This window comes from Trachurus trachurus, assembly GCF_905171665.1.
Source record: "Trachurus trachurus genome assembly, chromosome: 13".
Lineage (NCBI taxonomy): Eukaryota > Metazoa > Chordata > Actinopteri > Carangiformes > Carangidae > Trachurus > Trachurus trachurus.
In genome coordinates this window covers 22,441,841-22,467,070 of record NC_139892.1, presented here as the reverse complement: position 1 = coordinate 22,467,070, position 25,230 = coordinate 22,441,841, and the positions used below count along the sequence as shown (strand labels likewise).

Sequence of the window (25,230 nt, the reverse complement as noted above, 5' to 3'; positions counted from 1 at the left end):
ACAACATCCTGGAGCCTCGGATCTTTCCACTAAACCTCACATCCAGGAGGAAACTGAAGGTTATTTCTCTCCATGAAACAGATTTCCCTCTGTGGTAAGAGAGAATGAAAGACCTGCTAATAGCTAGCTTTTGCCAATAGCACACAATAGTTTAATTGGCACTTACACCTAGGCCAGGTGGTCACATGACTTTGCAGTATACACAGGTGTTTATTGGTTCTCATCAACACCCAGCAGAACACACTATAATTGTCACACCTTTTCCTGCTGTCACACTTCTCAGCACTGACAGCAAATGATCGGATTTGAGGTTTCACTATTTACTACACTTTGGCTGATGTTTGCTAAGAAGAAACTAAACCTATTTATAACTTTACTTTTGAAGTATCCCTCAATAGACAATAATCAAGAATCAATAAGTCCAGATAAAGACCTTTAAATCCTGGGTATCCCTGAGACCCTGGGGGTCCTTCTTGACCTGGATCTCCAGTTTCTCCTGGGGCTCCAGGAAGACAGTAATAACCTGATGAGAGAAAGGAGTAGTCAGTAAGGCAACAGAGTTAAGTGATCTGTGCTAATTAAGATTATCAATATGATATACCTTTAGATAATGACATCACCATGTGTGTCTGAAAGTAAAGAGTGAACAAGATTTTCTTGTACCTGGACTTCCTGGTTCTCCCTTTGGTCCTCTAAATCCAGGACGTCCCGGTTTTCCAGGTTCTCCTGGTGTGGTTTCTTTTTTATAGAGCTCACCAGGGTCTCCTTTTTCCCCCTTGCATCCTTGAGCTCCACTCTTACCTGCATCACCAGCTGGTCCTGAGGAACCATCAGAGAATTTTATTCATCTCATGCCACCTCAACACATTTCACCCTCATTGTCACTGTCAGTACTCACGATGCTGCCTTGCTCATGGGCTGCAGGTACGTACCAGGTATGGAGCTGCCTGAGGCTCCTGGGGGACCATGCACTCCCATCACCCCCATGTCTCCGGGAGGGCCACTCAGTCCAGGGAAGCCAGGGTCTCCAACGTCACCTGGAACAGTTGGGTGACATCATCACCAGTGGTAACAACATAAATTGTTGATGACCTCATACCACAGTGATGACATGATATCAAGGAGACAGGAACAGAATCTGGTGATCAATCGTCAAGGTGCTGATGATCAGTGTGTTCATATCCATACCTTTGTGTGTGATGTCTATCGCTTGAGGAAAACCCTTAGGCCCTGGATTTCCCATCACGCCCTGGGAACCAATAGATTCATGACACACTATATAATCAATCCATAATTAGGCAGGTGCTCAGACGCCCTCCAACACTGATCATGCATCAGATTCATTACAGAAGATACACAGAAACATAAATGATTGACAAACTGACTGACCTTAGGACCTTCTCGTCCGATCAGACCTGGGAGACCTGGGCTTCCTTGAATCCCCTGAAACCACATAAACACAAATAAACCCTTAGAACAAGACAAATCCTGATTTCGGATTGGCTGACAGGTGTATATCATGTAAGGAAACCCAGAACATGGGGACATAATTATTATCACATGATGATCACCAGGACCCGGCCGGGCCCAGCCCAAAGGAGCGATGTGGGCCCGCCTTCCAGTAGGCCCACCACCCGCAGGAAGGACCATGAGGGGCCGGTGCCGTGTGTTTTGGGTGGCAGCCGTGGGCGGAGGCCCCGGCGACCCAATCCCCGGACAACGACTCTGGCTTTAGGGACACGGAATGTGACCTCGCTGGGGGGGAAAGAGCCTGAGTTCGTGCGGGAGGTTGAGAGGTATCGACTAGAGATAGTCGGGCTCACCTCCACGCACAGCCTGGGCTCTGGAACCCAACTCCTTGAGAGAGGTTGGACTCTCTTCCACTCTGGAGTTGCCCACGGTGAGAGGCGGCGAGCTGGTGTGGGCTTGCTCATAGCTCCCCAGCTCAGCCGCCATGTGTTGGAGTTCTTCCCACTGAACGAGAGGGTCGTTTCCCTGCGCCTTCGGGTCGGGGATAGGTCTCTCACAGCAGTGCAGAGTACCCGGCCTTCCTGGAGGCCCTGGGAGGGGTGCTGGAAAGTGCTCCAACCGGGGACTCCATCGTTCTGCTGGGGGACTTCAATGCCCACGTGGGCAGTGACAGTGTTACCTGGAGAGGTGTGATTGGGAGGAACGGCCTGTTTTGTTATTGGACTTCTGTGCTAGCCACAGTTTGTCCATAACGAACACCATGTTCAGGCATAAGGGTGTCCATCAGTGCACGTGGAACCAGGACACCCTAGGCCGGAGGTCAATGATCGACTTTGTAGTCGTGTCATCTGATCTCCGGCCGTATGTCTTGGACACTCGGGTGAAGAGAGGGGCTGAGCTGTCAACTGATCACCACCTGGTGGTGAGTTGGATCCGCTGGCAGGGGAGGAAGCTGGTCAGACTTGGCAGACCCAAGCGTATCGTGAGGGTCTGCTGGGAACGTCTGGCAGAATCCCCTGTCAGGGAGGTCTTCAACTCCCACCTCCGGGAGAGCTTTGACCGTATTCCGAGGGAGGCCGGAGACATTGAGTCCGAATGGACCATGTTCTCCACTTCCATTGTTGACGCGGCCGTCCGGAGCTGTGGCCGTAAGGTCTCTGGCGCCTGTCGCGGCGGCAATCCCCGAACCCGGTGGTGGACACCAGAAGTAAGGGATGCCGTCAAGCTGAAGAAGGAGTCCTACCAAGCCTGGCTAGCTCGGGGGACTCCCGAGGCAGCTGACGGGTACCGGCAGGCCAAGCGGACGGCAGCCTGGGCGGTCGCGGAAGCAAAAACTCGGGTCTGGGAAAAGTTCGGGGAGGCCATGGAGGAGGACTACCGGTCGGCCTCGAAGAAATTCTGGCAAACCATCCGACGCCTCAGGAGGAGGAAGCAGTGCTCCGTCAAAACTGTTTACAGTTGAGGAGGGGAGCTGTTGACCTCAACTGGGGATATCGTCGGGCGGTGGAAGGAATACTTCGAGGATCTCCTCAATCCCACTGACACGCCTTCCGTCGAGGAAGCAGAGGCTGAGGACTCAGAGGTTGATTCATTCATCACCCAAGCTGAAGTCACTGAGGTAGTCCGGAAGCTCCTCAGTGGCAAGGCACTGTACCTCAAGTCTCTGGATGTTGTGGGGCTGTCGTGGCTGACACGCTTTTGCAGCATCGCGTGGCAGTCGGGGACAGTGCCTCTGGACTGGCAGACTGGGGTGGTGGTCCCTCTCTTCAAAAAGGGGGACCAGAGGGTGTGTTCCAACTATCGGGAGATCACACTCCTCACCCTCCCGGGGAAGGTCTATTCCAGGGTACTGGAGAGGAGAATTCGGCCGATAGTCGAACCTCGGATTCAGGAGGAACACTGCGGTTTTCGTCCTGGCCGTGGAAGGCTGGACCAGCTCTACACCCTCCGCAGAGTGCTTGAGGGCTCATGGGAGTTTTCCCAACCAGTCCACATGTGTTTTGTGGACTTGGAGAAGGCTTTCGACCGTGTCCCACGTGGCATCCTGTGGGGGGTACTCCGGGAGTATGGGGTCGGAGGCCCTCTGCTGAGGGCTGTACGTTCCCTGTATGATCGGAGCAGGAGTTTGGTTCGCATGGCCGGCAGTAAGTCAGACCTTTTCCCGGTGCGTGTTGGACTCTGGCAGGGCTGCCCTTTGTTTTTGTCTGTTCATTATTTTTATGGACAGAATTTCTAGGCGCAGCCAAGGGCCGGAGGGGGTACGGTTTGGGAGCCACTTGATTTTATCTCTGCTTTTTGCAGATGATGTGGTCTTGTTGGCTCCCTCGAGCCAGGACCTTCAGCACCTCTAAGTCTGAGGCCATGGTTCTCGACCGGGGGAGAGTTCCTGCCTCAGGTGGAGGAGTTTAAGTATCTTGGGGTCTTGTTCACGAGTGAGGGAAGAGATTGACAGGCGGATTGGTGCAGCGGCCGCAGTAATGCGGTCGTTGTATCGGTCTGTCGTGGTGAAGAAGGAGCTGAGCCGAAAGGCGAAGCTCTCGATTTACCGGTCAATCTACGTTCCCACCCTCACCTATGGTTATGAACTCTGGGTCATGACCGAAAGAACGGGATCCCGGATACAAGCGGCCGAAATGAGCTTCCTCCGCAGGGTGGCGGGGCGCTCCCGTAGAGATAGGGTGAGGAGCTCTGTCACCCGTAGAGCCGCTGCTCCTCCACATCGAGAGGAGCCAGCTGAGGTGGCTCGGGCATCTGTACCGGATGCCCCCTGGACGCCTCCCTCGTGGGGTGTTCCGGGCATGTCCAACCGGGAGGAGGCCCCGAGGAAGACCCAGAACACGGCTGGCCTGGGAACGCCTTGGGGTCCCCCCGGAAGAGCTGGAGGAAGTGTCCGGGGAGAGGGAAGTCTGGGGATCCCTGCTCCGACTGCTGCCCCCGCGACCCGGACTCGGATACAGCGGATGAAAATGGATGGATGGATGGATGGATGGATGGATGGATGGATGGATGGATGGATGGATGGATGGATGGATGGATGGATGGATGGATGGATGGATGGATGATGATCACATTTCTCTTCAAGAAAATGGTGGAATGCTCTCTGTGGTTTGGGATGAAGTCTCTGCTCTGAGTGAAGGGGTTTAAGTATCCTGAGATCTTGTTCAGGACTGAGGATAGGATTGAGAGGGAGACTGGCAGGCGGCTCAGATCTGTATTACCAGTAACGCGAGTGTTGTACTGGACTGTTGTGATAAAGAGAGGAAACCAAGGCCGAGGGCAAAACTCTCTATTCACCAGGTCATCCTTGTTCCAACCCTCTTCAGGTTGGTCATCACGTTTGGGTAGTAAGAAAATGAATGAGTTTCCTCCACAGGGCTTTTGGACTCTTAGAAATAGGGTGAGGAGTTTGGACATTCAGAGAGGGCACTAAGTAGAACAGCTGCTTCTACCCAATGAAAAGAGAATATTTTGGGCTGGTAGGAGGCCTCGGGGTAAACCAAAAATATACTGGAGAGATTGTATATCTCATCTCATCTGGGAATGCCTCAAGAAGATTGGAAGGCTGGCTGGCTAGATGGATGGATGGTAAAGAGACTTACATACAGTATCTCCAAAGCACGGTGTCAGCACTGGCTCCATTACCATTCTGCTATTGAGGAAAAGACTCTGGCTTGTATGTGTTTCTTTAGTCCAATCATAATCACCAATGCTTGCGCTGAATCCAGGACGCAGCAATGTAATATATTTTCAGAGGGGAAATTGTTTTGGAGTTCAGCACTGTCATTAAAACAAATTCCCCACAAAAACAGAAACAGGATTTATATACCACAGCTCAGGTCACAGCACCTTTCAAAACCTTCTGTGTTCACCAGAGAGCACTGGAGACCCAAGGACTTGTAATGTGAAAACAGGGTTTATTCAGTGTTTTGCTGTTTATAATCGCCTGGTCCGGTTGTTTATAGAGGACACCACACCTCTGCGGATAATTCAGCATCAGGACCAAATCTTGTGAAGCACTAAAGTAATTAGTCTTCTTAGATTTGATGATCCCACTGAGTTCTCTAAAGAATAATCAGCTCAAAATGGGGCGCTGAGTGGTGCAGTAGGATGAGCAGCCCCCATGTGTAGAGGCTTCAGTCCTCACTGCTGGTGGCTCCAGTTCAAATCCTGCATCGGGCCGTCCTTTTCTGCATGTCATTCCCCCTCCCTCTGCCTCCCCACAAAAATCTCAAAATGCCTTTATATACTATATATATACGTAGTAGTTTCTTTATTTTTTTTTTCATTTTTTATATTGTTACACTGTGCTATATTGACTCACCTTGAATCCTCTCTCTCCGAACAGACCAGGGTTGCCAGTAGATCCCTAAAACACATGAACACATCACATGTTTACGTGGACATCATGTTTCATTAGCCATGTAAAGGATCAGATTAACTCTGCTCTATTTGTGTAAATCTGTCACTCAAGGTTCAGCATTCATCCTGTAACTGTTAGCTGAGGCAAAGATAAACCCTGCGTCTCCACTCTTGTCAAGAAATAATTTCCATGACAGTGGGCAGGGATACCAGGAATCACTCTACTGGCTAATTCCTCTAAATGAACATCTCCTTTAAAATAGAAGTATTCTACATTTTATTTGACTGGGACTGATCAATACTGATAATAATTACAATAGAGATAGACAGGTAATTACTTACTCTGGGCCCAGGGAACCCCGGAACACCTTTCTCTCCTTTGATACCTGTAAGAGAGTCTAGGCCCTGAACGTCCCCATACACACACACACACAGACACACACATGCAGAGAGAGAGAGAGAGAGAGAGATAAATAGTGTCCAATTGTAGCACAAGTGTCCAACTGAAGCCATGTTCCTCCAGACAGGTGTTACAGATGTTTGGTCAGAGCTTACCGGCTGCCCCTGAGCTCCGCAGGTTCCTTTGAGCCCTTGATGACCCTGAGGAACCAACAGAACCCCCCATTATTTAGAACCCAACCCGACTGAGGCAGAACTTTATGAGAACCACATGAACAGCTGTATTGTGATTGACTGTAACAGGCTGAGGTAACACCCACTTTGTCTCCTTTGATGTACAGGTCTTCTGGAGGATTGACGTACTCAAATGGCCCTGGGGGTCCCTGGGGGCCCTGATCCCCCTGTGGATGACACAGATCACACCAAGCCACTGTCACTAGATATCTATCTGTAAAAATGTAACTCTCAGACTCTCAGGCCCCGCCCTCTAAGTGATCATTTAAGTTGCTGTCAAAAGGAGAGCATCTCACGAAAGGGGCGTGGCCAGAAGAAAAAAACACCTGTACCTCATCTCCTTTCTGTCCGGGCAGAGATCGACCTTTTTCTCCCTGAATGTGTATGTGAAGAATAAAAATAAAAAAAAACATCATCAGTGAAGTTCAGACACTACAATTCACCATGGCAACAAGTCAAAATACACCATGACAATGGGTAAATAAAGAGAAGGGCTGCCATTTGAATCCAGCAGACACAAAATTGTTAGTATGTGACATTAAGAAACAACAACAGAGTATGAGCCGGAGGAAGTAAGTCCACACATTTACACTTGACATCAGAAAAAAACTCCTTATGAATGAAGATCTAGATAATATGTACAGTAATATGAAACTTACAGGTGGACCCCTGGAACCAGGCAGACCAGGCTGACCCTTTACAGACACACAGATATATGTTATCATTGGATGTAACAACAACGACCACAACAATAGCCTATAATTATGACAGCTGCTTGTACTTCACTTACATGTATATGGATTACATATGTGATAATAATAAGACTAGTAATTGACTCACGTCAGACCCATCCAGTCCTGGTGTACCCACATCTCCCGCTGAACCAGGGAGACCCTGCTCACCCTGCACACAGACACACACTGTCAGTGATGTGACTGACTCATTTGTCACAAGATGTTGTTGTTTGTTTTGTGTTTGTTCTCACCTGCAGTCCAGGAAATCCAAGATATCCACCTTCTCCCTGTGAGACACAAAGACACACACACACTGATGTTATCAATAACCTGTGTTGTACATTGGCAATCTATAGGCAAGCCTACGCATCTTTATTAGAGCGCATTTCATACCAAAAGGCAACTCTATGTGCTTTACAAAGCATTTAAAAAGAACAGAAGCATCGTGTATCTGGTAAACTGATACATGATGCATCTTAAAATGTTTTTTCAGGGGGCAATATAGCTCAGTGGGTTGAGCAGGCACCCCATATACAGGGGCTACAGTCCTCTCTGCAGCCGGCTCCAGTCCAGAATATGGTGGCCATTTGCTGTGTCATTCCCCCTCTCTCTGCCTCCCCATTTCCTGTCTCTCTCAACTATCCTATCAATTAAAGGCAAAATGCCCCAAAATATACTTTAAAAAAAAGTATTGTCCATTTTTATTAAAAAGTGAATAGTTTATGATTTTCACGTCTTCCAAAACCCAGCTGACACACCAAACAACTTCACACACACACTCACATTCACACCTATGAGCAATTTTAGTTGAATCGACTTTGTGATTCAAACTGTATGACACAAAAGGCAAAATGGTCTTGCCCCTAAAATGATAATCAGTACTGTCTCAATTCCTGTGAGTTTCTCTGTGTTATGTAAAGTCACTGAGGCTCTTAAGGACTTGGCCTGTTGATTATTTCTTCATATTTTACTAGGAGGAACTGAGGCAGGCAGTTGTCACTGATTCATCACATTAGTCATTTAATACAATAATCAGCCGTGTCAAATGTGTCAGAGTCAAGTGAGGTCAAGGTGAACTTACAGGTACTCCTGGGTACTGTACGAAGTAGGTTGATGGATCTCCTGGGAATCCCTTTGGTCCTGGAAAACCCTGTAGAAAAAACACATTTACCATGGCGATTACAGAATACAGTGCTACATTTTACATAGTACTACAATACATCCATACACTTACCATGACACATAAAAATAATAGAAGCCTAGTCCCTCATGGACTAGTGCTAGGGACACTAGGGAATATTATCACTACAATTTTTGTTCTCCTTACACTTATTTTTTTCTTCCCCTAAAAGTGTATGATTATTGACCAAACACTGCATCAAATTTCCAAAAAAAAAGAAAGAGAGCAAAAGTGAATGAGTGGAATTCGTTTGAGGTCTTCCTGAGATACAGTCTATCAGTATGTCTTTTCAAGGGGGAGAGTTTTGCACATTGGACACTGAAACCTTGCAACAGTGAGGGTCCACTTGAAAGGGGCCGTCTCAAATCAGCATCTGAGGGTCCCATGGACTCTATACATCCAATACCTAAAAGCATCACTGCCACAGTGTTATTAATCATCTTGCTGACTTTTTGTTGTCTTTGCAAATTGTTTTCTTTTTAGTGTTGGATTCAAAGTCTCCAAATATTTGAGGATTCTCAAATATAGGACCAGTAGAGTGATTTGGAGTTTCACTCCAACATTTTGACTGTTTTAAAGTGAGACAGACACAACTGCAGTTAGAACTGTCAGGGTCTTAGGGAAATTGTAGTAGAAGTGCTCAAACCCTGATAATTGATGTTTGCAACTATGTTTTAATTTCAAGATAATTTTAAGACACAAACAGTTCTAATCAGTGTTATTGACTAATCAGTCTCACTGACCGGTCCTCCATTACGCCCATCTTCTCCAGGATATCCAGGATCTCCTCTCTGCCCTCTGGTACCATTACATCCATCAAGACCTGGAAAACCAGGTCCTCCTGCAGGCCCTGGGTGTCCCTGAAAACACAAACACAGATCAGACACAAGACTATTTATTGATTCCACACATGGGAAATTTGGTCGTAACAGTAGCATTCAATAAGAACATAGCTAAACAAGGTAGAAAAGTTATGCAAATATAAAAATATAAGAGATTGGACAAATCAGTCAAGATGGCAGACTGAAGAGGCGGGGTTTCTTACCGGGACTCCCTCTAAACCCGGAAAACCCAGAACGCCGACATTTCCCTGAAAGAACAAATTAACAGTCAAGGGGTTCTGCACAGGACCAGTGAGAACAGCAACAAAACATAAAAACAGAAACCGTTAATTCAGACCAGAACCAACAGAACCAGGTTTATTCACCAAGTCTCCTTTCAGTCCTGCAACTCCTGTCGGCCCCTCATCTCCTCTCAGACCCTTTTCTCCTGGAGGGCCCTGAGCACCTGGGAATCCTGGGGGTCCCTGATGGCCCTGCTTCCCCAGACCACCTGGAGAACCCTGCAGAGCACAAACAGCACAGTTACAGAACATGTTAGACGCTGGCAGGACATGTTGTATAATCTGGTAGAATCTTCTAGTAATTCTAAAGAACTTGATGGAACCTAATAAAACTGTCAAATACACAATGGGAAGACAATGGAGCACACAACTACTGTACAGTCTGTTTATACTGTTCATGTATTCAGGATGTTCGTCACTGCAGTGATGTAGTGTCGTTCTCTGACCACACGAGGGCAGTGTGACACAATAACAACAACAATAACAACACGCACTCAACCACACACACACACACACACACACACACACACACACACACACACACACACACACACACACACACACACACACACACACACACACACACACACACACTCAGTCTCTGTCCCATGGAAACTGTATCTGATTCAAAAACTGATCTAAATCACTTGTTTAAGTCTGGACAAGATAGTTTAACTAACAACATGAATGGACTAAAATTCAGTTATTTCTCTCATTTCTTTCCGTAACAAACATGTGAGGAGGTTGTGTGACAATCAAAGAATATAATACAGCTACTACAACAGGTGACAGGTGTTGTAAAGGAGGGAGATCGTGAAGCTGTCACTCAACTGAACTGGGGGCTGCAAGATGCCAAAATAAATGACAACAAAATCATAAAATTGAAAAAACAAACAAAAAAAAAAAGAAACATTTTGGACCTCTATGTAGTTAACAGAATATTCATTTTACATTACATTTATTCTAAGAATATGTGTTTACTGTATGTGGGATATTTCTGTTGTAGCATAGACCACATTCAGGCACTGTGAGAAAGCTGGAGCTCTGGCAAAAATGAGTTCATACTGAAGAGAACATTTTACATACGAGGAAACAGGTGAACTGTTTTATAATGTTGCATGGTGTTGACATTATTTTGACACATCTCATCATTTCTATCACAGTTTTTCACAATTGTTAAAACACATTTTTCGAATCCACCTGTCCTTTTCTCATAATTCTAAACACAAAACTCTTTTCTCAAACTACATTCACAAAACCTCAGATTCTTTTTGCAAAACCAAACCATCGCCTCAAAATAGTTTTACCTATGCTCAAAACCAAACAATGTTGTCAAATCTAATTGGTCAAAATAGAAAAACTGCTGAGCAGTCATTACACACTACACCAAAAAAAGGAACAGTGTTCAGGGCATGTAGCTCCTGGAGAAATGTTTGCTGATCAGAAGAGAAAAAAAAGATTTCACAACTCTGTGGATTTAGCATTTACTCTGCATTCAACATAAACTGTAGTAATAGGTACTGTCAACAAAAATATTTTCATCATCATCATCCTGAATGCAGAAAGTCTACAGCCTAATGCAATGTAAAGGGTAGAAGATGTACTGTGTATGACTGTACACAACTGATCACGAAGTCATTGAGCTTCATCCGGTCTTTGAGCTGGGTCAGACCTCAGCACTTCATCAACATCACATTTGTCCTGTTTACACTTCACGTAGTGTAGGTGTCCTACACTCCAGTATGGCAGTCGTGCAATTCTACAAAAAGTGAATGTGTAAAATATCTATAATGTGTGACTGAACATTTTTATATACAGTAACTTTCATTGATAAAACAGTACAGTCAAGTACACTCTACCTGTTGTCTTGTCTAAAATCTCTGGATTACTGTAGCATGGACACAGAATCTACTGATGTTTGGTTGGACTCTTTGTTCTTTCTGTCATGCCATGCACAAAGACATGGTCGATGACAGCAGTCTGAATGCCATCAGTAATAATCACTCTTTGTCTTCTTGCATTCTGAAGTGGTTTATATTGGTTTTCACATCATGAGAAACAAGTTTGATCAATTTTGAGTTGTTGTGTATTTTTGTTTAAGTTTTGTCACTTGTATTTATGCATTATGCATCACAAGAGCATCACAGTGATGACTGTGTCTTATTGCATGACAGTTGTGTTTAGAGTTTTGCAAAAGGAATGACTGAGATCTACAAATAGTGTTTTCACAAATACAAATAGTGTGAAGATTGTTTATGGTTTTGTCAAAAGGATGTTCAATTCGGGGAATGAGTATAGACAACTGAGCAACTGATTCACACAACAGGAATTGGTATTTTAGCAATTCAGAAAAAACTGTAAAGTCTGTCAAACTCCTGGGATGAATTCAGAAACAGCTGATTTCTCTGTGGGACCCGACGGACACGGGATCTGAGAACATTCAATAGTTTAACATGAACAAACAGTTTTGAGTCTGATCGTTGTGTTTTCACTACAGAAATGTTTCACACAACTGTTCTCTCTTGGTTTTAATCATTTAATCATTCAGGATCTGACTGCTACCTGAGCAAACCTGCGATCAAATGAGTGCACAACAGTTTCTTAAAATGTGTAATGTATTGATTCTGGATAATCAATGAAGTGTATCAGGTGGCAGACCCTGGTACTGAACATTACTGATGAATCTGATTGTTGATTGAGATGTGGTGTGTGTGTGTGTGTGTGTGTGTGTGTGTGTGTGTGTGTGTGTGTGTGTGTGTGTGTGTGTGTGTGTGTGTGTGTGTGTGTGTGTGTGTGTGTGTGTGTGTGTGTGTGTGTGTGTGTGTGTGTGTGTGTGTGTGTGTGTGTGTGTGAAAATCAGTGATGTGAAGTGTGAGGGTATTAATGTGTGGGAGTGTGTGTGTGATGTGTAGTGAGTGTGTGTGTGATGGGATGTGACAGCTGTGATCTCTGATAGTCCTCTCTCTGTCCTTCTTTCTCTGAAACTACTGAACTATGAAATCACTGAGACAGACGCCTTCCCACAATCCTCTCTGCCTGTCTGCTGCCCCCAGCTGTACAAACACACACAGTAACACAGATACACACTGAAACACACCCACACGCCGACAGACACACACACACACACACACACACACACACACACACACACACACACACACACACACACACACACACACACACACACACACACACACACACACACACACACACACACACACAGGTTTCTGTTTGTGGTCTGAGCAACAATCAGTCAGATAATCGTTGTTGTTATTTACGCAATCAGCTGGCCATAATAACAACAGACTGTCATGGGATGTTTTATGAGCCGTTTGATTGGCTCCTAAATTTTTCACTAAAAAGACACAAGTTCAAACATCTGGACCCATCAAGCCATACTGAGACTGTGGCAGAAACATCTGGACCACAACATACACAAATATCCTGACCCCACTGTGGCGATGGGCAGATACATCCGCCACACTTTGAAAAAACAACAACATCTGGATCCTACTCTTACTGTAGCTGAAACATCTGGACCACACTGTGACTGTGGCAGATACACCTGGACCACACCATGTACACATTACAGTAACATCTGGACCATTCTGATACTGTAGCAAAAACATCTGGACTACACTGTAACTGTGTGCAGATACATCTGAACCACATTGTGTACACATGAGCATCTACCATACTGTGCTTGTTGCAGAAACATTCTGGACTATACTGGAGACAGAAACATCTGGACCACACTGGGACTTTCTAGAAACATCTGGACGGCACCATGTACACAAACATGTTGTAGTGTTGTCTGTTCACTGCGCCGCCTGTTTCATCTGTTAACAGGATCTTTCTGGAAACACAAGTTTAGGGTTTAGGGAGGTGTGTGTGTGTGTGTGTGTGTGTGTGTGTGTGTGTGTGTGTGTGTGTGTGTGTGTGTGTGTGTGTGTGTGTGTGTGTGTGTGTGTGTGTGTGTGTGTGTGTGTGTGTGTGTGTGTGTGTGTGTAATCTGCTGACTCAGTTTAAGGCAAAACACAGCTAATTTGACTCCAACACATTCCACACTAGCACTCCTCCATCCAACAGCTCCTTATTACACACTGTGTTTGTGTGTGTGGTTTGGGACAGTAAAGGTGTCACATGTCTGTTAACTGAGGAAACTGCCTACAGCTGTGATGATGTCATGCTGCAGCTGGGCTCTGATTGACTGCTGTGTGTTAGTGGGCGGAGTCTCACCCTCGCTCCTTTGGCTGGAAAACACTGACAGGTGGAGCAATCCCGCCCAGCGCACGGCTCTGAGTGGTCGCCCTGGAAACGAAGAGAGAACATAAACATTAGGGTGACATCATACCAAAAATCAGCATCACATTCTCAGGACATCTCTGCATCAACGACACCTGACGTCAACATGATGTCAACATGACGTCGCTTCAGTCTGAAACAGCCGAGTGTGTGTTGGCAGGTGTATTTGTTCCCACCATCACCTGGCTGGGACTGGTGTTCCCCCATGGCCAGATAGTGGTGTTGTTCAGGAGCTCCTATTCAGCTCATCCAAGGTTAACAACCATCTGGAGCTGTGACACCGACATTATACTATAGATCATTGCCCTCTCCTGGAGTCGGGCCTTGGTGTAGATTGTTGGCAAGCACCACTCACACTCACCCAAGAATAAGAATAAGAATAATAATTAATCCCCAGGGAAATGAATTTGTCTGTCAGATCATCTACCATTTGCATGAGATTTAAAAAGCCTAATGGCTGTTGGTACATATGAACTTCTATATCTCTCTGTCCTGCATCGAAGAGAGAGGAGCCATCTACCACTGCTATTTGTTTTTTTTTGGTCCATCAAGGTTTTATGAAGTGGATGATCTGCATTGTTCAGAATGCCCTCTCACATCTTCAGTGTGAATCTCTCCACCACATCCCCCAGTTTGCCTAACCTGGCTTCAATCACAGAGCCACCTTTTTTTTTACTAGTTTGTCCAGTCGCCTTGCATCCTTGTGTCTAATACTGCCTCCACAGCAGACTGCAGCATAAAACAGTATACTTGCCACCACAGACTGATAAAACATCTACCCCATCAGAGACATCGAAGTGGTGCCAAACTATAAATATCTAGGTGTCGGTAGGTAAGAGAAGTCCTGCCTATCTGAGGAAATAACTCAAATTATTTATCTATTTACTGTATTTGGATCCCTATTGGCCACTACCAAGGGTTCAACTACGGAAGAGTATTGAGGCCACTCATGAAAAAAAATGAGAGGAATGTCAAAGAAATGTCGAGAAAAAAAAGTCGAAATGTCGAGAACAAAGTCAAAATACAGTGCCGAGAATACACTCCAAGGATGCGCGCTATTGTCAGTCGCACTAAACTTGAAATTTTGACTTCACTCTCGACATTGTATTTCGGCTTTATTCTCAACATTTCAACTTTATTCTCAAAGTGCATAATGGGCAAAAGATAGAGGGCTAGTTCTAAGCCTATTCAGCTTCCCTGGCACAGCTCACTGAGAGAGTCAAGGGTTTGGTAGGCTACTACTATAACAGTGACCGTGCACAGTTTAGTGATGTGATCGTGATGTGATTGTGGTGCACATCTGCTCGGCCCGGTGGGGGATCTATGGCAGTGCCTCACTGCTGTGGGCCCCCTCACTGGCCTGTAGCATGATGGGTGCCCGGGTGGAGGCATCCTGGCCGTGCTCCGTGACCAGCACCCAGTACAGACGGCCTGGTGTTTCCTGACCTGGCGCCTCTGTATTCAGCCACATGTTTCACGTTTCTTAGATCTTGCGTCGTGTGTGTGTGTGTGCGACGTGCGTGCATTTGTATGTGCTTTTGCGTATGGGTGTGCATTTGGGTGGGGTTTTTATGGGCTGGGGTGGGGTGGGGTGGGGTGGGGGCGGCTTTTAAACATTTAAAGCGCTTTGTGCTACATTTTTTATGTATGAATAGTGCTCTATAAATAAAGTTTATTATTATTATTATTATTATTATCCTGATCCTGGTACATTGGACCTGCTGTGTTGCAGGGACAGTGGAGGGCTGATGGGAGGTTTTCCAGCCACATCTTCATGTGGTTTGTGGACATAAAGCCCTGGGGTGTGTTGTGGGGGGCGCTGTGGGAGCAGACTGGGTCAGTGTCTGAAAACATATGTATGAATGTTCAGACTGCAGCGGAGTGCGATTGTGTGTTTGTGGTGTATTTTGTGTTTTCAGACAGTGAGGAATGTAAACACGCTGCAGGGAAAGACAAGCATCTCTGAGATTCTCGGGAAGCAGACAGCTGATGGTGATGGTGTGTGTGTATGTGTGTGTGTGTGTTTATCAGATAACGTCAGTGACAATCATGCTTCATTTTTCCTGACCCACACACTCTTTGAACCATTTGAATGAGGACACGAGAAGCAGCCTCTGTTCATCAGATATAAATTTGTGCTGCAGTTGGAGCCAAACACGTGTTCATGTGCATCATGTGATCACACACACGTTATCATTAATACCAGCCCAACAATAAAGCACACACCTATTAAAGAAAAAACATTGGGATGCTGTGTAAAACAAAGATAAAGAAGAAATATGATGATTTACAAAACATGTAAACCTCATATTCAATTGAAAACAGCACAAAGACACATACAGTATCAGTTGTTTAGAAATGTGATTATGTTTTTGAAAAGAACTTGCTAATTTTGAATTTGATGCAGCCAGCAACACATTTTAAGTTTAGACAGTGACAACCACAGACTGGTAAAAGAAAACAGCAGGTGGATTAATGGTTAATGAGGCTACCTGGCAACAGGTTAGTAACATGATTCTGTAAAAAAAGTTCACCCTATCACAGAGAGGCTGACCCTTTCTGAAGTAAACTCTGCTGGCAAATAGTGCATCAGTTTAAGAGTAATGTTTCACAACATGAAAGCTCAAAGAATTGTGGGATTTCACAGTTCAAAAGCCAGCAGCCATGATGGTAAGGGGTGCATTAGTGTGCATGACATGAGTAACCTGTAGCCTATATTTGTGAAGGCATCATCAATGTTGATATGGACGTGGACAAAATTGTTAGTCCCCTTTTGTTAAAGAAAGAATAACTTCAATTATAGCTGCTGCACAGCGATGGGTCGGGTCCGGGCTATTTTTGGCAAATGTAGGCAATTCTGAGCAACAAACAGGAGAATAGCCTATAGGAAGACAAGACAGTTGATCTTATAATGTTAATTTTGCACCAGTTGAGGCTCGACCCCACAACTTCTGGAACCAAAGTCTGGCTGAGCTAATTGGCAAGTGGTAATTCAACAGTGGCTTCACAAGTTGAGTAAGCCATTCACTGTCATGCAGGCAGATTTGAAACCACTGTAAAAATGTGATGGACTTCATAATCTTTAATAGGTTTAAATATACGAAAGTTTCTTCAATATTGAGGCTACAGTTTGATGAACGTTGTGAAGCTGTAGCAAATATAGTTGATTTGTTATGAATTTTCACAGTTTTGAACTTTAGATGCTTGCTGTAGTGCCACCATCAGGACTATTGGCTTGAGTAGTATGCCTTGATAGTCTTGAGATTTCATTGTACCCTGCACAGATAACACCCTGTGCCAAGTGCAGCAAAGCAGCCCCATAACATAACCAAGCCTGATCCATGTTTCAAATTAGGTAGGATACAGAGGTATTTTCTTTGTATGCTTCATTTTTGTATCTGTAATGAGCTGATGTGACTTGCCAAAAAGCTCCAGTTTTGTCTCATCTGTCCACAAAGCTTCTGGGAAAATGTCCTTTGGTGCTTTACTTTTGTCCGTTTCAAGTTATTTCAGTGACAATTGTGGGTTTTTCTTTCTTTATCATTACCTCTTCACAGCTGTTCACTGCAGATTTTACATCTAAATCTGAATCTTGCCATGTTCAGAAGTACTCGATACGATACGGCCATCGTGGCATGTGTGAAGAAGAGACAGGAAGATGAATACAGGGACCTGGGGCATTCATGGACTGGTGCAACAAGAACAACTTGTTGCTTGATTCATCAAAGACCAAAGAAATGATTATTGACTTTGGCAGGTCCAAAAGATCCTTGCGACCCGTGACTGTGGATGGGGTGGACATTGAGTGGGTTCAGTCATACAAGTACCTTGGAGTACACCTTGAAGACAGGTTGGATTGCTCTGTATACAAGTGCTGTGTACAAAAAGACACAAAGCAGGCTCTTCTTTTTGAGAAGACTCAGGTCCTTTGACATCTGTAATGTAATGCTGCGCAGGTTCTGTCAGTCCATCATTGCAAGTGTTATATTCTTTGCCATTGTCTGCTGGGGTAACAACATCAGGGTCAGGGACAGGAACAGACTAGACAAGCTCATCAGCTGGTGGAGGCTGTGGTTGAGTGGAGGATGGGGTGTAAACTGAAGGCCATCCTGGGTGACTCCGAACACCCTCTACACAGGACTCTCACAGGTCAGAGGATCAGCCGCAGTAACAGGCTCATCTCCCTGACCTGCAGAACAGAAAGATTCAGGAAATACTTAATTCCTGCTGCCATTAAGATGCACAATGCCCATTATTTATTATTATCATATAGAATATTTTAGGTTTAACAAAGTATTTTCTATTCTATTCTATTTTATCAACGTCTGTATAGGGTTTGGAGCAACATACGTATGCTGCCAGGAGAACATTTGTTTCAGGGAAGGCCTTGTGAAGAGTTGAGCAGCTAAAATTGAATATCAAGCTACAATGGGGAGACATTTCACTTTAAAATGAGAACATGTCATACTGTCCACGATGTTTATGTTTAAAAAAAATTGCATTATCATCGAATTTAGTATTTAGTACCTAAAAGGGAGTAACCTCAATAGTATGAAAGTGGTTCTGTCTGCAACACTTTGCAAAAACATGCAAGAATACAGTTTCCACTAATGGTGGAGACACAACTTGTTTCAACACATGAAGCAAAAACACACAGCCAAGCACAACCAGGCGATGAGGGCACGTGAGGAGGAGACACTAGCAGTGATGTGCGGGCCCAAAAGTAAACAAATGATTCAACTGCCCATCCCTGGAGCACTGACTGGTTGCAATATGACTATGGCACTATCATTTGGTCAAGGAAACACTGCCAATCCAAATAGAGGAAAATGGGAGCTTTAAGCAACTGACTGAAATACGAAAGTACAACATCCCAGTTCAAAAAGAACATCCCTGCTTGCCACGTATGACGCATGTCAGGACAAACTATCAGCTACGCTAGCATCAGTGGAGATTTTTCAACCAAAAATGTGTGGTTGAGGTGATCATGGAACTATCAGCCTGATTGTGCACTACAGTATGTCGACAACAATTCAAGCTACACAACTCCTGTCTCGAGACCATCGCTCTCACTAACTGGCATGTGACTTTTACTAAAGATTTCCAGATTTTTCCACTGATGATTTATACAGCATTATGAAACTTAAGTATGAATATAACGGTATTTTAAGTGATCAGGTAAATAAGCAAATACTTAAACTTAAACAGAAGCAATTTGAGTTGAATGACAAGCCAGGAAAGTTGCTGGCAAGACAGCTTCACGGTGTTCAGGCAAATAGATCTATTCTTAAAATCAAGTCTTCTACCGGGGAAACTCTTACCCACCCTCAAGATATAAATGATTACTTTAGGGAATTATACTCGAAGTTATATGAGTCTAAATGTAAGGTATCTGATGAAGAGATAGGGGAATTTCTCAACTCTGTAGACCTACCTAAATTGAGTGAACACGCTAAGAATGAGTTGGACTCTAATTTTACAGTAAATGAAATCTGTGAGGCAATAAAATCATTTCCTAATGGTAAGGCGGCAGGCCCAGATGGGTTTAGTGCAGAGTTTTTCAAGTCCTTCACTGATTTCATTTCTCCACTGTTATATAGAATGATTCAACATTCTATTGTTAATAATTCATTCCCGCCAACGTTTTATGAGGCCAATGTTTGTCTTTTACTTAAGAAAGGGAGAGAGGACTCGGACCCATTGTCCTACAGACCTCTCAGTTTGTTAAATTCTGATCAGAAAGTGGTTGCTAAAATGTTGGCATCTAGGTTAAGTAAGCATATTTCATCTATAGTCCACCCTGATCAAAATGGTTTTGTGTGTGGAAGATATTCTTTTTTTAACACACGCAGATTATTTAACATTATGTATACTAAACATGAGGTAAATCTCAAACCAGTGATTATTTCCCTTGACGCAGAACGCGCTTTTGATCAGATTGAGTGGAGGTATATGCATGCCACTTTGAGACGGTACGGATTTGGCGAATTTTTCCTATCTCTCATCAATATCCTTTATGCTAGTCCTACCTCTGCTATTCTCACTAATGGCAATAGGTCATCATCTTTCAAACTTGGACGTGGGACTAGACAGGGTTGTTGTGTTAGTCCGCTACTGTTTAACCTTGCACTTGAACCCCTGGCTATTAGTATAAGACAGCTATTAAAGCCATTAAAGGCATCACAATTGGTAACACTGAATGTAAAATATCTTTGTACGCGGATGATTGCTTGATTTTTTTGTCCGACCCCTGTTCATCCATCCCTCCACTTCTCTCATTAATTAATTATTTTGGTAGTATGTCCGGATACTCCATCAGTTGGAGGAAAAGTTCACTTACGCCTCTCACTTCCAATCTAGATCCTCTTTTTCTTAAATCCCTTCCCTTTGAAATTGCCAAAGACCAATTATCTTACCTGGGCCTGTCTATTCCTGTAAACTCTAAACATTTAATCAAAAATAATTTTGACGTCCAGGTTGAGAAGCTTAAAGCAGAAGTGAGTGATATATTTGTGTTAATATAAGTCTTAAATAGTTATATCTTCCGACAGCAATCACTTACAAAGAGTGTTTGGTCTGAAACACGGGTCTCTCAGTCCCTCTGCTCTGCTCTGAGCCGAAGAGAAAACATTTATCGTATCCTACAGTTTTTATCCAATGAGGAGAGAGAACGGCATGCAGGGCTGTGTGTGCAGCCAAGGAACGCCGTGAATGTGGTGACGTAGGGACGAGGACTGTTATGGTGCGTTCAAGGAAACTCGTATTTTTCCGACCGTGAAATGGTACCAGTTCGATCTGGTACGAGTTCACCGGTCGGAAGTTACGAGTGGCCGTTATAGTGACTTTCACCGGTAAAACAGGTCGGAAAAACACGAGTGGGTTGCCTGGAACGCTACAAAGTCGTAAGTTGTGACTTGAAGCTGTAATTTACGATTTCAAAAGCCTGCCTGGAACGCAGCATTAGCGAAAACGACCGGATCACTCACTTCTGCTTTAAGAGAAATATTGATTATTGGAGGTCTTTGCCACTTTCTCTCATAGGCGGATTAACGCTATTAAAATGGTGACGCTCCCTAGGTTTATGTACTTGTTTCAAAATATTCCCATTTTTCTTTCATCGTCATTCTTTAAAAAAATTGACTCTATAATTTTGCCTTTTATATGGGGATATAAAACTCATCGTATTTCCAAGGCTCATTTACAAAAGCCTAAGAAACATGGTGGTCTTGCCCTTCCTAATTTTCAACATTATTATTGGGCAACCAACGCCAGAGCTTTAATTTTCTGGCAGGATCTGCTCCCTCAACATAGAGAGCACTGCGATACACCTAAGTGGTTACAGCTTGAATCACATGCTGCAAGAAATAGCTCCCTTTCAGCTCTTTTGTTTTGCACGAAAGATTATCCTTTGTCTTTGGTTGAAGATAGTTTTGTGCTGTATAATTCAATTAAAATTTTAAAACAAATTAAAGCCGCAAGCGGCGATGACGGGCCCTCGCTCACCCATGCCACCGCGGGGCCTGAGGCATGTCGGGGCTGCAATGCTTCGTTCATCCACCAGGTGGCGCTAAGCAGTTGTGGGTGGGTGCGTTCAGGGGCGGCCCCTCATCACTCATGTGAAGTTTGGAGTGAATCGGACAAAGCATGAGGGAGTTATGAGCAGTTAAAGGTTCGTCCACCAGGGGGCAGTAATGGGATGCGTGCAGGTGTGTTCAGGGTCAGTCCCTCATCACACATGTGAAGTTTCGTGGAAATCGGACAATGTTGATGTAAAATATGGTACTTCCTGTTTCCACTAGGGGGCGAATGAGTGAGATCGCCTATGAGTACATAGAAACGTTGAGGTCGTGACCCTGGACCTGTGTACCAATTTTCATGTTGATAGGAGTTCATTAAAGCCATCCAAAGGGCAAACGTATTGTCATAGCGAGGAATGTTAGCCACGCCCCCACAGGGACGCCATTACTCGTAGCTTCACAGCGTTCATAATGTAACTTCACCAACTGGTTCTGCATGTTTTAGAAGTGGAATGAAGTTGATGGGGCAAAGTATGTACATTTTCCAAATTTTAGTACACTTCCTGTTACCACCGGGGGGCGCTATGAGTTACGTGGGAAGTTAATATATCGGGACCTTCAGGGCGGAGCCTTCGTCATGTCCAGCAAGTTTGAAGTTGATTGGATGAAGTATGTGGGCGTGAGAGCCACTCGTATGTGCATGGCGAGCACGCCATAGTGTATTGAGCGCTGGCAGCCACGCCCTTTGACCTACGGACGCACGGAGCACAAGATAAGCTCAGCTAGGTCTGGAGATGTGGTGTACCTAATTTGAACTTGATCGGGCGAACGCTCTGGGAGGAGTTAATTTTAGGCGGGAAAAATCAAAACCAAAATGGCCGACTTCCTGTTGGGTTGAGGTCATGAGGTCAAGAGGATTTTTTCTATATCTGGGTATAATACATATGTGTACCGAATTTTGTGTGTGTATGACAAAGTAAGACGATGGCGATGCCATTGACATGTGTTTGTAGGGGGCGCTATTCAGCCATTTGGCCACGCCCATTTCCAACGACTTTAAAATATCAAATTTTTCGCGAGGCCTGATGTGCTTGCCAAAATTCACGCGTTTTGGGGCATGTTGAGGCCCCCAAAAATGCGATTTTAGGGAGAATATAATAATAAACATAGCAATTACAATAGGGCTTTCGCTGGGCGACTTGCAGTCGCCGCTCGGGCCCTAATTAGGAAGGTACTTCAACTACCTGATTTTTCTAAATATTCTCCTATTTGTTTTAACCATTGTTTTGTTCCAGCTAAGTCTGATCAAGCCTTTGTATTCTGGAGACAAAGGGGTCTTGTTACCTTCTCAGATTTGTACACGCATAATCATTTAGCTTCATTCAATGAGTTGAAGGAAAGCTTTTCCCTTCCTCAATCCCACTTTTTTCGCTATCTACAAGTAAGGCATTTTGTTAAAGAAAATGTAAACAACTACATAAATCCTAGTATGGAGCACTCATTTTTTGCTATAATGAAACTAAAGCCAGGATCTAAACACCTTGTTTCAAAATTTGTTTCATTGTTTTCTAAAGTTTCAGTTTTGTCAACAAACCATATCAAGTCTGCATGGGAGGCAGATCTTGGTACGGAGCTGTCCGATGAGGTGTGGAGGGAAGGGTTGGAAAAGATTCATTTAGGTTCAACTAATGCCAGGTTGCAGCTGATCCAATATAAAATCATGCACAGATTACATTATTCCAAGGTAAAACTCAGTAAAATGTATCCTGATGTTTCCAATTTGTGACAGATGCAACCAAGGTTTAGGGACTCTGGGGCACATGTTTTGGCTCTGTCCAAAGATTGTTTCTTTTTGGCAACAGATCTTCTCATGGTATAGTAATGTTTATGATGTGCAGCTGGATCCAGATGTAGTTTTTATATTGTTTGGTTGCTCCCAAGCTTTCTTTTCACTCCCTCGCCCTATGCAGGTGACCATCAGATTTGGCACCTTGGTTGCAAAAAGGTTGATACTTTATGACTGGAAGGCCACTGACCCTCCTAGCTTTTCCAGGTGGCTGAGGGAAATGGTCTCAGGGATACACCTAGAAATGCTTCGCTGCAATCCGGGTACTGTTACACCACCCGTGGAGACTGACTGTGTCTGGGGCCCCATTGCGAAACATATTAACACAGTTCTGTAAATGTCTGGGTAGTGTTTGTCGTTGTTGTTTTGTTTTGTTTTGTTTTGTTTTTGTTCTTCTTGTGTTTGTTTGTTTGTTTGTTTCCTGTTTCGGACGTGTGCTTTTGTTGCTGTTTTTGTTTGTTTTGATGTTGCTGTTTTTATTGTTTAGCTTGTGTACTTGTTTGTTGTGGGGAGATTGAAGTGATTTTTGAAAATAATAAAAATATATAATTGAAAGATTTCCAGAGAAAGCACTATCTACGTTGGCTTTTTGTACTCACATTTAACTCATGCTCTGTGACTACGATCGCACTATAACGCTGCCTCCTTGTGGCAATAGATTTATTTATGAATTTTTAATTTGCTTCAGTGAAATAAGGTTTAATGTGTGTGCAAACTTGCTCACCTCCACCCAATCAGCAGTGCACTACTGTAGATATCCTTAGGTCATAACATGCTGAGCAGGACAGTGCCCTCATTGCAGCCCTTTTCACTGACAATGTACCTCCAATTTGTCAACATTAGTTACACCCACTGTTCAACCTCAGAAAAAAGGTAACCTGTTTTTTACATGTTGATTTCACTTTACACATGGCTGTTATCACGTTAGCTTGTAGTTCTCCTGTAGTTCCTGTTGTGATCTCGCGTCTCCAGCAACTCTGGGACTCTGCTCCACAACACAGCGGATCACGAACACATTCAGTTAACAAGGGTGAGCGCCATTGGTTGCAACCGCTGTGCAGACAGAGTGTGTGGAAATTAAGGACAACGCCACATTTCCGTTCAGCTCAGTTTATGTTGACCACCATTGAAGATATGTACTATGACTTTCAAAAGGAATAACCTCCATGGCAGACCAGCTGGCTCACAGGCGCATTGCTGCCCCAATAGGTCAGTTGTACAACTGTCTCGTGTCCAAAACTTTGACTTGTGGGCTGATCAAATTCACCCACCACTTCATAAATGTACCTGAATTTGGCCAGTGGCGGGTGCTAATTTCCCACCCTGGGACTCATCACACATATCGTTTATGCAAATTTCCTGGAAATATGGTGATATCATTTTGAGGCTCTATTGCACAACAGCGACTGGTCTCCTCGGTCTCAAACACTGACAGAGAGTTGTTAAAGGTGTACAGAAAAGAAAACTGAATTTGAGCCCACTCTGGATCATAAAATTAATGTGATAACTCATCTATCAGACGATGTAGGCCAAACTATATGCAAAATTCTATTTTTGAGTAAATCCGGGATGAAAGTGTGTTTTTTTTTCCGCATTGGATAATGCAGGCACACGGATTATACGTCAGCCTGTACACGATTCATCAGCCACTGATATTGGATCCGTAATCCGTCATTCAAACGTCTGAGACATGCACACACACACGGAGCTCGGGCTCGCCCCAAGCTTTGAATATCCCGCCCGCTCGATAACGACCAATCAAATTCGTTTTCCTTACTCGGGTAAACTCGTGTTGCAGCTTGTGACAACTCGGCGCGACAAACAGGACAAACGGCCATTTCTGTACACCTTTAAAAGAAGAGCTGATGCAGCAGAGTAGTAAACACGACCCTGTCCACTTTTATGACATGTGTTGCAGCATCAAATTTAACATTTAATGTGTCTTTATGCTACTCTCAATTAAAGTGGGAGGTTTACATGTTTTGTAAATCATCACATTTGGTTTCTGTTTATGTTCCATAGTGCCCCAACTTCTTTGAAAACAGGGTTGTACTAATACCTTC

General features: G+C 44.3%; 1 protein-coding gene across 1 annotated transcript in view; it reads right to left on the bottom strand.

The window, feature by feature from the left end:
* col4a4 (collagen, type IV, alpha 4) overlaps positions 1-25,230 on the bottom strand; it is a 59,725-nt gene that overhangs the window by 20,133 nt on the left and 14,362 nt on the right. Inside the window, exons 4-21 of the mRNA XM_083985658.1 lie at positions 13,739-13,810; positions 9,584-9,718; positions 9,422-9,466; positions 9,120-9,236; positions 8,278-8,346; positions 7,448-7,483; positions 7,303-7,365; positions 7,122-7,157; positions 6,795-6,836; positions 6,549-6,629; positions 6,385-6,429; positions 6,172-6,234; positions 5,792-5,836; positions 1,390-1,443; positions 1,189-1,249; positions 933-1,037; positions 664-819; positions 434-523 (exon numbers count right to left, since the gene is read on the bottom strand). Of these exons, the coding sequence (XP_083841784.1) occupies positions 434-523; positions 664-819; positions 933-1,037; positions 1,189-1,249; positions 1,390-1,443; positions 5,792-5,836; positions 6,172-6,234; positions 6,385-6,429; positions 6,549-6,629; positions 6,795-6,836; positions 7,122-7,157; positions 7,303-7,365; positions 7,448-7,483; positions 8,278-8,346; positions 9,120-9,236; positions 9,422-9,466; positions 9,584-9,718; positions 13,739-13,810 (1,315 nt within the window). The remainder of the gene's footprint in view (positions 1-433; positions 524-663; positions 820-932; positions 1,038-1,188; positions 1,250-1,389; positions 1,444-5,791; positions 5,837-6,171; positions 6,235-6,384; positions 6,430-6,548; positions 6,630-6,794; positions 6,837-7,121; positions 7,158-7,302; positions 7,366-7,447; positions 7,484-8,277; positions 8,347-9,119; positions 9,237-9,421; positions 9,467-9,583; positions 9,719-13,738; positions 13,811-25,230) is intronic.